Here is a 12305-nt window from a genome sequence, read left to right on the forward strand (position 1 = left end):
GAACTCCGATTGGCTACAGGGACGACTGCGGCCCCATCCCACATGTGGAACGTAAATAAAACCCTCCTAGAATTTTGCTGGCGCCCCACCTCTTCCAGCGCGCGAGGGGCTGTGGCCAGCACTGGGGGGCGGGGCTAGGCAAAGACTGCCCTATGGGGGGGAAACGAGATGGGACTGGGAGTTGGGGATAGGGTTTCTCTTTGGGGGCGTGGCTTGTGGGTTCCAGCTTTCCCGCCGACGGTTGGCCACGTCACGTGACGTGGGTTGGAAGATGGCGTCTCCCACGGAGGGTAAGAGCCGGCTTAGAGATCCTTCTTTCGCCTGTTCCCCTGTCGATTTCCGCTCTCAGTCTGCCCGTCGAACTTACACTTTTTTCTTGGGCTCCTCTCTTTTCCCTTCCACTTCTCTTCCTTAGGGTGCGGGTGCGTCTTCACCTCGCCGATCCTTCACAGCTGCTCCAAAGGTGCCCAGTTTCCCCTCTGTGTACCAGGCGGGTGGAGGACAGCACCTGCCAGGGACCCATCCCGGGGCCTTTTGCTCCCTTAGCCTCACTTCACTGAGGGCCGAGGAGGGATACTGCTGGGGGAAAGGAGGTGCCTTACTGTAGCTGTCTTCTGGGGAGATCCATTGAAGGGTCAGTTCTCTTGTCTTTGATCACCTGGAACGATTCTCCCCAATCCTCGCTTGGGTTGGTGCCGGACCTGGTCCCGGGACTGAACTTGATTCTCTCCTGTCTCGCCAGATTGGTACGGTTGTCCTGGCAGTAAAAGAAGTGGGGGACCTTCCCGGCCCCTCGCCAGGAGAGTCCCAAGGAAAATGAGAACTGAGATTTCTTTAGTGTAGTCTTGCCCACTTCTCAGACTCTCTTCCTTCTGCTGTATGTTTTCTCAGGCTGAGTGAGTGGACGATTTCTGCTTGTACATTGTGTAAGATGTAAGTCGTCCCAGCAGCTAAGTGGTTTGGGTATACCCGTATGCTTTTGCGCTTGATTCTGCTTAAGAGAGTGAGGGTCTTGCAGCCATTTCTGAACTCATTTTTTGTTTCTACTGCCCCCACCCCCACGTCCATTTCATTGATAAGTAGTTTACCCTCCTCAAACCAACACGTTTTGTGTTTGGAAGGAATCTTTGGAAGTTGATTTCAGGAATGAGGAAATCGAGGCCAGGAAAACTGGGTTGATTACTATATGAAAGGCATAATGCTAGGTGCTTTAGATGAAGGAAAGATTAATCAGTCATGTAAACTCTTGCAGTTTCAGGTCTTATTTTAGGTGTCACCTCCCAGAGTGTAAGTATGTGGATTTCCCCCTCTTGACCGTTGTTCACTATCTCAGTACCTTCACTGTCAGCGTAGTATATTCTGTTAACTTTGCCCCTTTCACAGTAGATTATAATTCTAAGTCAGTCTTGTTCATAATTGAAAGAATGAGTTGATATATACATAAATAATATATTACTTCATCTTAACTTTCAGGTTAACCGAGTCTTAAATTTTTTGAGTGCAGGTAGACTGTATAAGAAATTATTGGTGTTCAGAGTCAAAAGATTCTTTCTCTTGCTTGGGTACTCTCCAGTTAAAATGCCCTCCTCTTCCTAGAGAAAACGAGGGGGGAGAGAGGGCATTTAAATAGTTAGCCAAGGGAATGGGGAATTATTGTTTAATGGGTACAGAGTTTCTGTTTGGAAGGGTGAAAAGTTACGGAGATGGATGGTGATGGTGGTTGCACAACATTGTGAATGTACTTAATGCCGCTGAACTGTACACTTAAAATGGTAAATTTTGTTATGTATATTATGCCACAATTTTAAAAAGCTAGCCAAGTAATAGAAGTATAAGTAATTTCTGTTAACATTTTTAAGTGTACTAAGTTATTTTTTGATTTGTAAGTTTGGGGGATTTTAGAGCTCTGTTCTTTGTGTTTGATTTTTCTGTCTTTCAATTTCTTTTCTTTGGCTAGGAAGAGTATTGGAAATGTTAGGTATTTTTTCCTTTGATCATCTAGTCATCTTCATCGTTACTCTTTGCATTCTTGATTCTTAAAAGTTTTCAGTTTCATCTTTTACAAAGTTTCACTTCTCTGCCTAATCTTTTTTTTAATATGACATAATCAAGTTGAGCACTTTCTTTGAACTTAAATTCAGCTTCTAAATAAGTACATCATCCTAAAATATTTTCCTGCCTAGCTCTTTCACTTTTATTTTTAGTGTTTTACCTGTCCTTATATTTAAAACTTAAATAATGTTGATTTGAAAAAGATTTGGTCATTGCCATGGCTGATGTGGCTCAATGGATTAGTGCCCACTTGTGAAACAAAAGGTCACTGGTTCCATTCCCAGTCAGGGCACATGCCTGGGGCACAGGCCAGGTCCCTGATTGTGGGTGTGCAAGAGGCAACCAACTAATGTTCTCTTGCACATCGACATTTCACTCCCTCTCTTTTCCCCACCCTTTCCCTCTCTCTGAAAATTAATAAATAAAATCTTTAGAAAAAGAAAAAGATTAGGTCATTTACTCATTTGCCTTTTAATGCTGAATTTTCTGGGACTTTTTTGGACAGGAGAAAATTGAAATCAAATAAAGCCATCTAATTACTTAAATTATAAGAGTAAGACTCACGGCAGAGTCCGAGTTATGCCCCCAACTGTGGTTTTCATAAGGCCACCCTTGTTGGTTATTGGCTCCTACCCCCAGTAAGTTTATTTTTGTTACAGTTGAGTTTCCCATTGGTAACATTCCTTAGGAATTGGAAAATTGACATTTTGTGTTACACACAGCTTTCCTTTCTTACAGTTTTTGGATGCTTTAGTTAAGGAAATTTATTAGAGTTGAGTTCTTGATCAATTGGAATGCCATTGGAAATTCTCCTAGAATATTTGGGGGGGAAATTCAATTTTGAGAAAAGTTCATGTTGAAAAATTTATACTTATGTACATTTTCTGGGGAGTGAGTCCAAAGTTTTTTTTCTTTTCATTTTTCTTTTTCCGGATTTCAAAAGATGTGGCTTACCCAGAAAATGTTAAGAACTGTTTAAGTTATTAAATTAACTAATTTATGCACCCAGTTAGTATACTGAGCATACAGTATGTTTTTAACAAGTGTTAAATGTTGTTAATATCCAGTATCTAGTGTGTGCCCAGGCAAGAGTGGCAAGGAAATGGTGTCAAAGAATTGGGCTGAATCATGTAGGTCATGGTAGATACAAATTCATGAATTTAGCTGGGGAGAAGTCCTTTAAGCTGGAGAGTGACATGAACTGATTGATGTTTTGTTTGTCTGTTTGTTTGTTTAATCAGTTCTGGCTACCTTGCAGAGAGTAGATTGGTGGGTGTGGAGGGGAAGGGGTAAGAAGGGGTAAAGGGACACCTGTTAAGAAGTTGTCGAAGTAGTCCAGGAGAGAAGTATTGGTTCCTTGGTTAGTTAATTTGGTTTCAGGGAATATTCTGAAGATAGAAACTAGTGGACTTGCTATATTTTATTGTGGAAGGGTGGAGGAAACAGAGGCATGAAAAGTGGCTGGGATCTAAGTTTGGGGGAACTGGGGTTTGTGTTGGTGCTATTTCTTGAGATACAGAGGATCAGGAGAGTATGGTTTTGAACATATTAGACTCAAAGGATTTTTTACACATGTAAATAGAGATGTCAGATAGCTACTGAGATATGTAACTCTGAAGTTCAGGGAAAGATTGGGACTGGAAATATAAATATGGAATCATTGGCGTGGTAAAGGCTATGAGACTAGATGAGATCCGCTTAGGAGACTTGAGGTAGAGAGTGAAGCCAGTTTAGGATGGGGCCTGAGTGGAAGAGGAGACTGAGGAAGGGGTCAATGAGGAAAGGAGAAACACCAGCACAGTGGTCTTATAGAAGCTGGAAGTGGAGTGTTTTGAGAGTGGGCAATGTGTGAATGCTGCAGAGAAATCACTTAAAAGAGAACAGAGGAGTGACCACTGGGGTTTAGCAGCATAGGCCATAGACAGCCTTGGCAACATCAGTCTCTGTGTATATAGGAACAGAAGCCTGGTTGTCATGGGTTAGGGAGAGGATGTGAGGCGAGGAAATAGAGACAGCATTATAGATAGACAACTCAAGAATTTTGGGGTGAAGGAGGAGCGAGGAGGTAATGGAGTCAGAAAGGGTTTTTTTCAAAGAAGGAAAATTCTAGAGCAGGCTTGCTTGCTGTTGAGTATGAGCCAGTAGAGCCAGTAGAAACTGAATGTGCAAGGAAGATACTGTTATTTATGATGCCTTTGATAGAGCAAGAGAAGATGGAATTCAGAACCCCAGCAGAGGAGTTTGTTTTTCTTGAGAGCAAGGACACTGAATCGATTGTACCTGGAGGAAAGTCCACGAGGACGAGTGAAGTTTGACGAGAATGATTCATTTGTGTAACACTTATTTGTAGTTGTGCAGATCAGACCTGTAGATTTCTAGATGAATGACTGTTCCAGTATGTTATGTCCTTTGAGACTGAAATGTTATAAAATATAAATGAACATGTTTTGTGTCATCTGGGCTCATCTGGGTGTTTTGTTCTAGGGACGGATCTGGAAGCATCTTTGTTAAGTTTTGAAAAACTTGACCGTGCCTCACCAGACCTTTGGCCAGAACAATGTAAGTTTTCGGTTTCTTTATATCAGAATTAACGCAGAAGAACCAGTGCTACATTGAGGAGATTTTTGAAGAGATATCATTTAACTGTAATGGTTAAAATTTTAATTTTATTTCAAAGGGAACACTGAATTTTGTGGTCCAATGTTAAGAATAGCTATTTGGTGGTTTAATTTTTTCAGGACACAGTGCAACTCAGAAAATGACAGAAAGCCTTTAAAAATAATTATTAAAAAATATTTGTAATACAGAGATACGTGATGTATTTCCTCACCTCCTTTAATCACTCTTATAAAATCATCGTTGTTTGGTATAATCCTTTTGACCTTTTCTATACTTATGCAGTTAAGCAAATATATTTTTTAAAGTAAATAGAGCGATTTTTTGGTTTTGTTTTAGTTTTGGGGGTCATATGTATGTGGTCTGCAGCTTAACTTATTCCGCCTGGTAGAAGTAATTTATTAATGGATACTTCCATGTTATACTAGATGTAGATATACTCTATTCTTTTAAAATATTTCATTGTATAAATACACTATTGTTTGTGTATTCATACCCTATTTTGGAATCTAAGTTATATTCAGTTTTTGATATTACAAACAATTTAATGCTGACTATTCTTGCACAAATATCTTTGCACATGGAGGAGAACGACTGTGTATGAGAGTGCTCATTTACTCACATACTACTGCTGTCACCTGTTACTGACCTTTATTACTTTTCAGTTTGTACATCCCTAAGTGAGATTGAACATCATTTTATTTTTAAATACCTGTTTTTTATTTTTATGTTTTTTTTTATGTGATTCTTCCTGTGAGATATTTAAATAAACAATTGGATTGGCAGAACAGCATACCTAAAATGGAGATTGAAACTTTTATTTGGTAAGAGATAGTGTATCTTGCCACTCCCCCATTCAGCTAGTTTCTGATCCTGCAAAGTTTCACTGAGACATTATTTTCTCTGAGAAGCTTTTCCTGTCCCCTCAGTCTGATTTAGATTTCCTTCTTTTTTTTTCTTTTTGGTGGTGGTAGTGGGGGGAGGGGGGTCCTTCCATAGCACCTGGTACCTTTCTTGGAGCACTTAAGCAGTATTGTAGTCACTGGTTTACTCTTTCTTCTCTCCCAGACAGTAAGCTCCTTAAAGATAAGGCTGTTTGCTTCTTATTATTTGAATCTTCTTTGTCTCGGACACTAAAATGTTTATTGAATAAATGCTGTATTTTTTTCTTTTAGTACCAGGTGTTGCTGAATTTGCAGCCTCTTTCAAAAGTGTAAGTAACATTTTACTTACCTAATAAAGTTTATTCAATGTTTTGTTCCTTGGTAAAGGCTCAGCATTTCTTTGTTTTCAGGAATAATGTCCTAGTCTTTAAATCACTTGGTAACTGCAGCCTAGAAATCTGTTTATATTATTATCATGTTAATTGATGGTAATGTCTTCCCCATCCAAGTGCTCTATTTTAGCATTTTTGACCTTTATCTATTAGCCTCTTTTATTAGCTTGAATGCTCTCATCGAAAGGCAGCTGAAATAGTTAATATAACACCAGCATTGTTTTTGCCCAAACTGTGATCTGCAGCTATTCTCTTTTGTCTGTGTGAGGCATTATAACCTTAACTTCCTTAGAGGATTTTTGAAATTTCTCAGTGGCTCATCAGAAACCCAAGGAAGACATGCATTAGATCATAACTTTTCTACTTCCAGGGGACTGGGCACTGCTAGATGCTGTACATATGTTTTCTTACATATTCCCACAACCAGGAGAATATGTTTATAATATTCTAATACTATTTACATGGTGTTTACTATGTGCCAGGCATTGTTCTCAGCACTTTAAATATACTATTTTGTCTTCACAAAACCATATGAGGCATTTTATAGACAAGGATATGGGCACAGAGTAAGAAGGTTACCCAGGGTTATAGGCCATATGCGGCGGAATCAGGCTTGGAGCCCATTAGTCTGTTACTAGCATCCACACTCTTACCACCACACTCAGAAGCATTTCGGCCCAATATTAAAAGCACTGATGACAGAAGCACTTGGAAGAAAAGTTATTTGCCCAAGTCCTGGTAAGAGGCCAGGATCTGAACACAGGCCTGTCTGATTGCCAAGCCCAAGCTCTTTGTGTGAAACCACAACATCGGGGACTCATGATATAAAGCTCACAGTACCATACTATGTGTTTAGCATTCTCTACTCGCTATTAGAGTTAAAAGTACTGAGTTAACTATTAAGGGCCCTTTGGGCCTGTGACTTTCAGGTCCCATGAAAGGATTTGTTCAGAGGGAGTCTGATTTTATAGCCTCTTTTCATTTTTTTCAAGAGCTAGAGTTGTGTGTAAGCAGGCCTGTGCTCCATTAGCGTGTGGATTTCAGAATAGTGTAGGGTTTTGGAGTCAGACACACTTGGATTTGAATCCTGAATCTGCTTCTTAATTATCTGTGATCTCAGCAGCTTTTCTAACATGTTTGAGCCTTACTTTTCTAATCTGAAACGACCTCATAGGATTCATAGTGCCATAATGCATGTTAAAACACTGTGCATAGTTCCAGGGACGTAAGAAACAATAGTTGGTAGCTATTAGTATTAAATCAGCTTTTGTCTTGTTCATAGAGCAGAAAGTACTTGATTTAACTTTTTAAAAAGATTTTATTTATATATGTTTTTAGAGAGAGGGGAAGGGAGGGAGAAAGAGAGGGAGAGAAACATGGATATGTGAGAGAAACATTGATCAATTGCCCCTTGCATGCCCCCAACCAGGACCTGGCCCACAACCCAGGCATGTGTCCTGACCAGGAATCAAACCAGCGACTTTTCAGTTTGTGGGAGAATGCTCAACCCATTGAGCTACACCAGTCAGGACTGATTTAATTTTTTACATTCTTATTCATATTGACTTTCCAGTTTAGTTCATTGTATATGGTAACAACTAAGTATTTTGGTCATAAATAAGTAGTTTAAAAATAACTTTTATTAGAGTATGTTATTTTTGAAAATTTGGTTAAGTATCTACATCTCTCTCTAGAAGTATGCAAAAACACAGAGTTTTATTTCTAGGGGTTCAGGGTCATCCCAAGTTCCCTGGTATAATCTGTTTTCTGAAATGGGGAATTTGACCTAGAACCTTCTGGAGGAGGCAGTATAGAGTAGTGATTCTGAACTCATACTACATGGATTTTGGGTTCTGGCTCCACTAGCCATGTGACCTGAGGCAAGAGATTTATAATCTACCTGTACGTTAATATTTTCATTTGTAAAATGAGAATAATAATACCTGCTTTATAGGGTTGATTAAATGATAATGCATGTAAAAAGTGCTTTGCTGGTCACATAGTGTTGTGCAAATTTTTAAAAAGAAAAAAAGGCTCAAAGCTGAAGTCACATTTCCAGCTGTACCCCTGCCGGCACAACAGAATTGTCAGCGTGCAGTTGTGGAGCTTTAAAAACACATATGTAATGTTTGTTGCTCTATTCTCTGCACTGGACCCTTCCCCCACTCCTGATATTTTAAATTAGAGGATCTGGGGGATGGCCAGGTCTTTTCTGTTTGTTTCATTTGTTTGTTATATCATAGATGATTTTTATTTGCAACTAGGGTTGAAAATTCTCCTTAAGAATGGGCTCTTTCAGATTTTTAAGTTCACTTTCAGAAATGAGAAGATAACTTAAAATTCTAAAGTTTTCTAAAACTTTAGAAATCTATCATAAAATAAAATTTCAAGTGATGATCATTACAGCATTCTTACAAATTGAGAATTTTCTCATTCTCAGTTCTTCTTTGTATCTTCTCCTCTGCTAGACAATGTTACCTACTGGTTATTGTTTCAAACGTTTCAGTTGGAAGCTTTCACCAGAACTGAATTTCAAGTAGCTTCTTTTTACTTATTTTATGTTATTTTGAGAGTATGTTTATTCAAGCTGGGGACAGTGAAACAAAAGAAAGGCTTAGGACAGAGGAAGCAATCGGAGAGAGCCTCGCGGGCTCTGCTTTGATTCCCTAGAGTCATTACAGGAAAGAAGTGAACCACGCTGCTGGGCTGTGTGATTTCACTGAGAAGTAGAAGTCACAGTGACAGAAGTGACCCATGGTGGGGCCGCTGTTAGCTCACTGAAAAGTCACAGGAAAGGGGGCCTTGGAGACAGGTTCAGTGGGTTAGCTCTGGATGAGTTGCCGCTGCCCATTGTTCCCCTGGTTGCAAGTCTCGTGGGCGCCCTTGAGTTTAGGAGAGAAAAGTAAAAATGCACACCTGAGAGGGATGAAAAGTATGGGGTGTGTTCCAGAGAGAGTCTGCAACAAGTAATTTTTTTTTCATTGCTGTACTATCTGTTATGCATGAAACAATAACAGTAGTCAGACCTAATTCTTCCACGGCCATTTCTCTGAGACCAGCTCTAAGGATGAACAGTATTATTTTGTAAGGTGACTATTTATAGGCTATATCTGAACCTGGAGAAATCTGAGTTTTAGAAGTTATAGTTTGGCATTATTTTCAAACAACCTGAATGCTGTGTGGCAAGCTACTTGTAAGAAGGAAGAGTAGGGCCTCTTCTTACTTTGTATGTATCTGAATGGATATATTCTTCTTTTTTGACAGCCTATTACTAGTTCACCACCCAAATGGATGGCTGAAATAGAACGTGATGACATCGACATGTTGAAAGGTAGCTGTGCTAGGCACCTCTTACTTGTAACCTGATATTTGTGCTGCCTGACAAACCACCTTCCCAGTTTTTCTTTCAGCTTTCCCTAAGAAAAGTTTCTTAGCTTCAAACTGCCTTCCTAACTATTCTTGTTAATAGTTCTTCATGTCTAGATACCTTTCTTTACTTTCCCATGTGTAGAAATCCTTCTAATTTAAGACCTGCTCGTAATGATTTCTTCTGCTGCTTAAATTCCTCTGCTATTACCTTTGTTTTGTATAAAGCTTACAGTTAACAAAAAACCTCTCACATAAATATTCTCATTTAATTCTCATAAAAGTCCTGTGAGTTAGGGATGATGATATCTACAATTCAAAGGTTAACTTAACCAAGATTGGGTAGAGTGAAAAAATTGAAACTTTTATTTTTTGTTTTAAGTCTAGTCTCTTTCCACAATAAACAAGTGCCTTATTTAGGATTTACTGGCCATGTATTGTTGTCAGTACTATTAATTGACAATCCCTTAGTGGGTTAAGACCTGTCTTATTTCATTCTATCCAATCAGTTTCTCCCATAAGGCATACTATAAGTAGTGAATGTTGTTGTTTGATAAATGACTTGGAACTCAATCACAAGTGGAAATTTAAATTAAAAAACATTAATTTTCCTTGATTTTTGCTCTACTTTATTTAGTTAGTTTTTAATCATCCTCTAGTGATAAGATTCATGATGATTGTGAAGTAATAGACTGAAAATCTGGGACTCTTATGCTACTTAAGCAACTGAACAGGTCAAGAAAGTCTACTGTTTGTGCCAGATATTGACAATGAGTATGGCATGATGCGTGGGAGAAAATAACAGCTTTATTTGATTTCAGAGGTAATTCATTGTTCTGCACAAAATGCTTAAGTGCAGATTTCCCTCCTCCAGCCATGGAAATAACAAGTTTCAAGGGCATTTGGGGTTTATTGTTCTAATGTCCCAAACAGACATTTATAAAATTTGCCAGTGTGCATTTCCTAAGGAAACTTCCATTTTTAATAAGGGATGATAACATTATCTTCCCATGTATGTTGACCCATGTTGTAAACCTAAAAGGAATTTCATGCTGTGCTATTTAAATGAAAATCTGGGAAAGTAAGTTTTTATTTCAAGTATACTATCTTTTATAGGTATTTGATTTGAAGGGAAAGTTTGGATTAATATTTAGTTTTTGTTTTTTCTAAACTTAGGGAAATGGGGAACAATACATGTTTTGTCATTATTGTTAATTGAAATAATGAAGACTTAATAAAAGACAGTGGAGACAGTGTCCATTTTGTAAGGCAGATCTTGTCTGTAGGCTCTCTCAGTGCTACCTCAGGTCACAAGGTTTCGTATTTTAGTGGTATATTCATTTTGTATGATAGGCTAAGGGAATGTTATAAAAGGATCCTTCAGATAAAACACATAATTTACTATTGTATTTATGCCAGCTCTCTTCTCATAGTGGGTAAGCTCATCTGAGGCATTTTACAGTAGTGGGCAAAATTCACTGGGGTGTATATATGTATATATGTGTGTGTGTGTGTAGGGGGAAAGGTTAGATGAGAAAAGAAATAGATTTATTTTCTGCTTATTTGATAGAAATTAAACTTAAAAACTTTTTATAGCAAGGATTCCCCACTCAAATGAGTTGTTACTAGAGAACAGTGGGAAGAAATGGTACTGAAATAAATGATTCTGTTTCAGAACTGGGGAGCCTCACCACAGCTAATTTGATGGAGAAGGTACGAGGCCTACAGAACCTGGCCTATCAGCTGGGGCTGGATGAGTGTGAGTACCCAGGTCACATTTAATCAGGGTTGTCTATTGTGTATTTCATGGTGAGTTCTGGCTGCAATACACAAGGTATCTTTATTATGTTTTATGAAGGTAAGCCATTGTAATTTATTGTATTTTATTTATTTATTAAAATATATTTTATTGATGATGCTATTATAGTTGTCCCATTTTTTTTCTCCCCTTTATTCCCCTCTGCCCCCATCCCACCAGCATTCTGCCCCACCCCCTTAGTTCATGTCCGTGGGTCGTACATACAAGTTCTTCGGCTTCTCCATTTCCTATACTATTCTTAACCTCCCCCTGGGTAGAGAGACTAAACTAATGACCTCATGTACTCACAACCTGGCTTCAGTAGCAGTAGTAATAGTCGTTGTAGTCATCGTCGTCATCGTTGTCAACGTCGTCAACATGGCCAATCTGTTGCTTATACCAACATCCCAATCTCCCATGATTATGTTAAAGCAAATCTCAGGCATCATATTACCTCACAGTCAACTAACTTCATATGTGATTGAAAAAACAAGCACTCTTCTTTCTTTCCTTCCTTCTTCCCTCCCTTCCTCTCTCCCTCCCTTTTTTCCTTCTTTTAAAATATAACTACAATTGCATCATTATACCTAAAAAGTTTTAACAAACTTTCTCAGTGTCATCAAATAGCTGATCAGGATTCAGATTTCCCTGGTTGACTCAAAATTGTCTTTGTACAATTAATTTGAGTCAGGATTTAAATAATAATTCATATACCATATTTAGTTGATAAGTCTCTTAAGTCTCTTTCAGTCTTGGTTCCACCTCCCTTTTATTTTCCTTTGCCATTTATTAAACCTAGGTACTCGTTCTGTAAAAGTTTCCATATTCTAGGTTTTGCTGCTTACATCCCTGTGGTAGTGCTCAGTATGTTCATCTATGCTTTTCTTTTCCTGGTAGTTAGAAAAGGTGTTTGTGTACCTGCATCAGAAGGTATATTATGTCTGTCTGTCTTTGTGATGTTGAGATTAATTAGTTGATAAAGTTATTGCTAGCTTCATATATAGTATTTATTGTAAAATTCTCTATCAGTCTTAAACCTGGAGTTTTAGTAGCGTTTGATAACTGCCTAGGTCCACTATTTTATTATAGGTTGCAAAATAGTAATATTCTAATTATGTCACTCCTTTTTATTAGCTAGAATTTTTCAGTGATGGTCGTTATCTTATCAACTGTTATTACATTGACTGAATAAATGAT

General features: G+C 38.4%; 1 protein-coding gene across 4 annotated transcripts in view; it reads left to right on the forward strand.

Annotated features, from left to right (window-relative positions):
• The first annotated feature begins 71 nt into the window (after window positions 1–71).
• LIN52 (lin-52 DREAM MuvB core complex component) overlaps window positions 72–12305 on the forward strand; it is a 90923-nt gene continuing 78689 nt past the window's right edge. For 3 of the 4 annotated variants that reach the window (XM_028506336.2, XM_036012064.1, XM_036012069.1), the window contains exons 1-5: window positions 72–290; window positions 4537–4611; window positions 5844–5881; window positions 9209–9275; window positions 10986–11069. In XM_028506336.2, coding sequence (XP_028362137.2) covers window positions 272–290; window positions 4537–4611; window positions 5844–5881; window positions 9209–9275; window positions 10986–11069 — 283 coding nt within the window. In that variant the 5' untranslated portion in view covers window positions 72–271. The remainder of the gene's footprint in view (window positions 291–4536; window positions 4612–5843; window positions 5882–9208; window positions 9276–10985; window positions 11070–12305) is intronic. The other variant, XM_036012062.1, reaches the window with a different exon arrangement.

Source organism: Phyllostomus discolor, chromosome 1, assembly GCF_004126475.2.
Source record: "Phyllostomus discolor isolate MPI-MPIP mPhyDis1 chromosome 1, mPhyDis1.pri.v3, whole genome shotgun sequence".
Lineage (NCBI taxonomy): Eukaryota > Metazoa > Chordata > Mammalia > Chiroptera > Phyllostomidae > Phyllostomus > Phyllostomus discolor.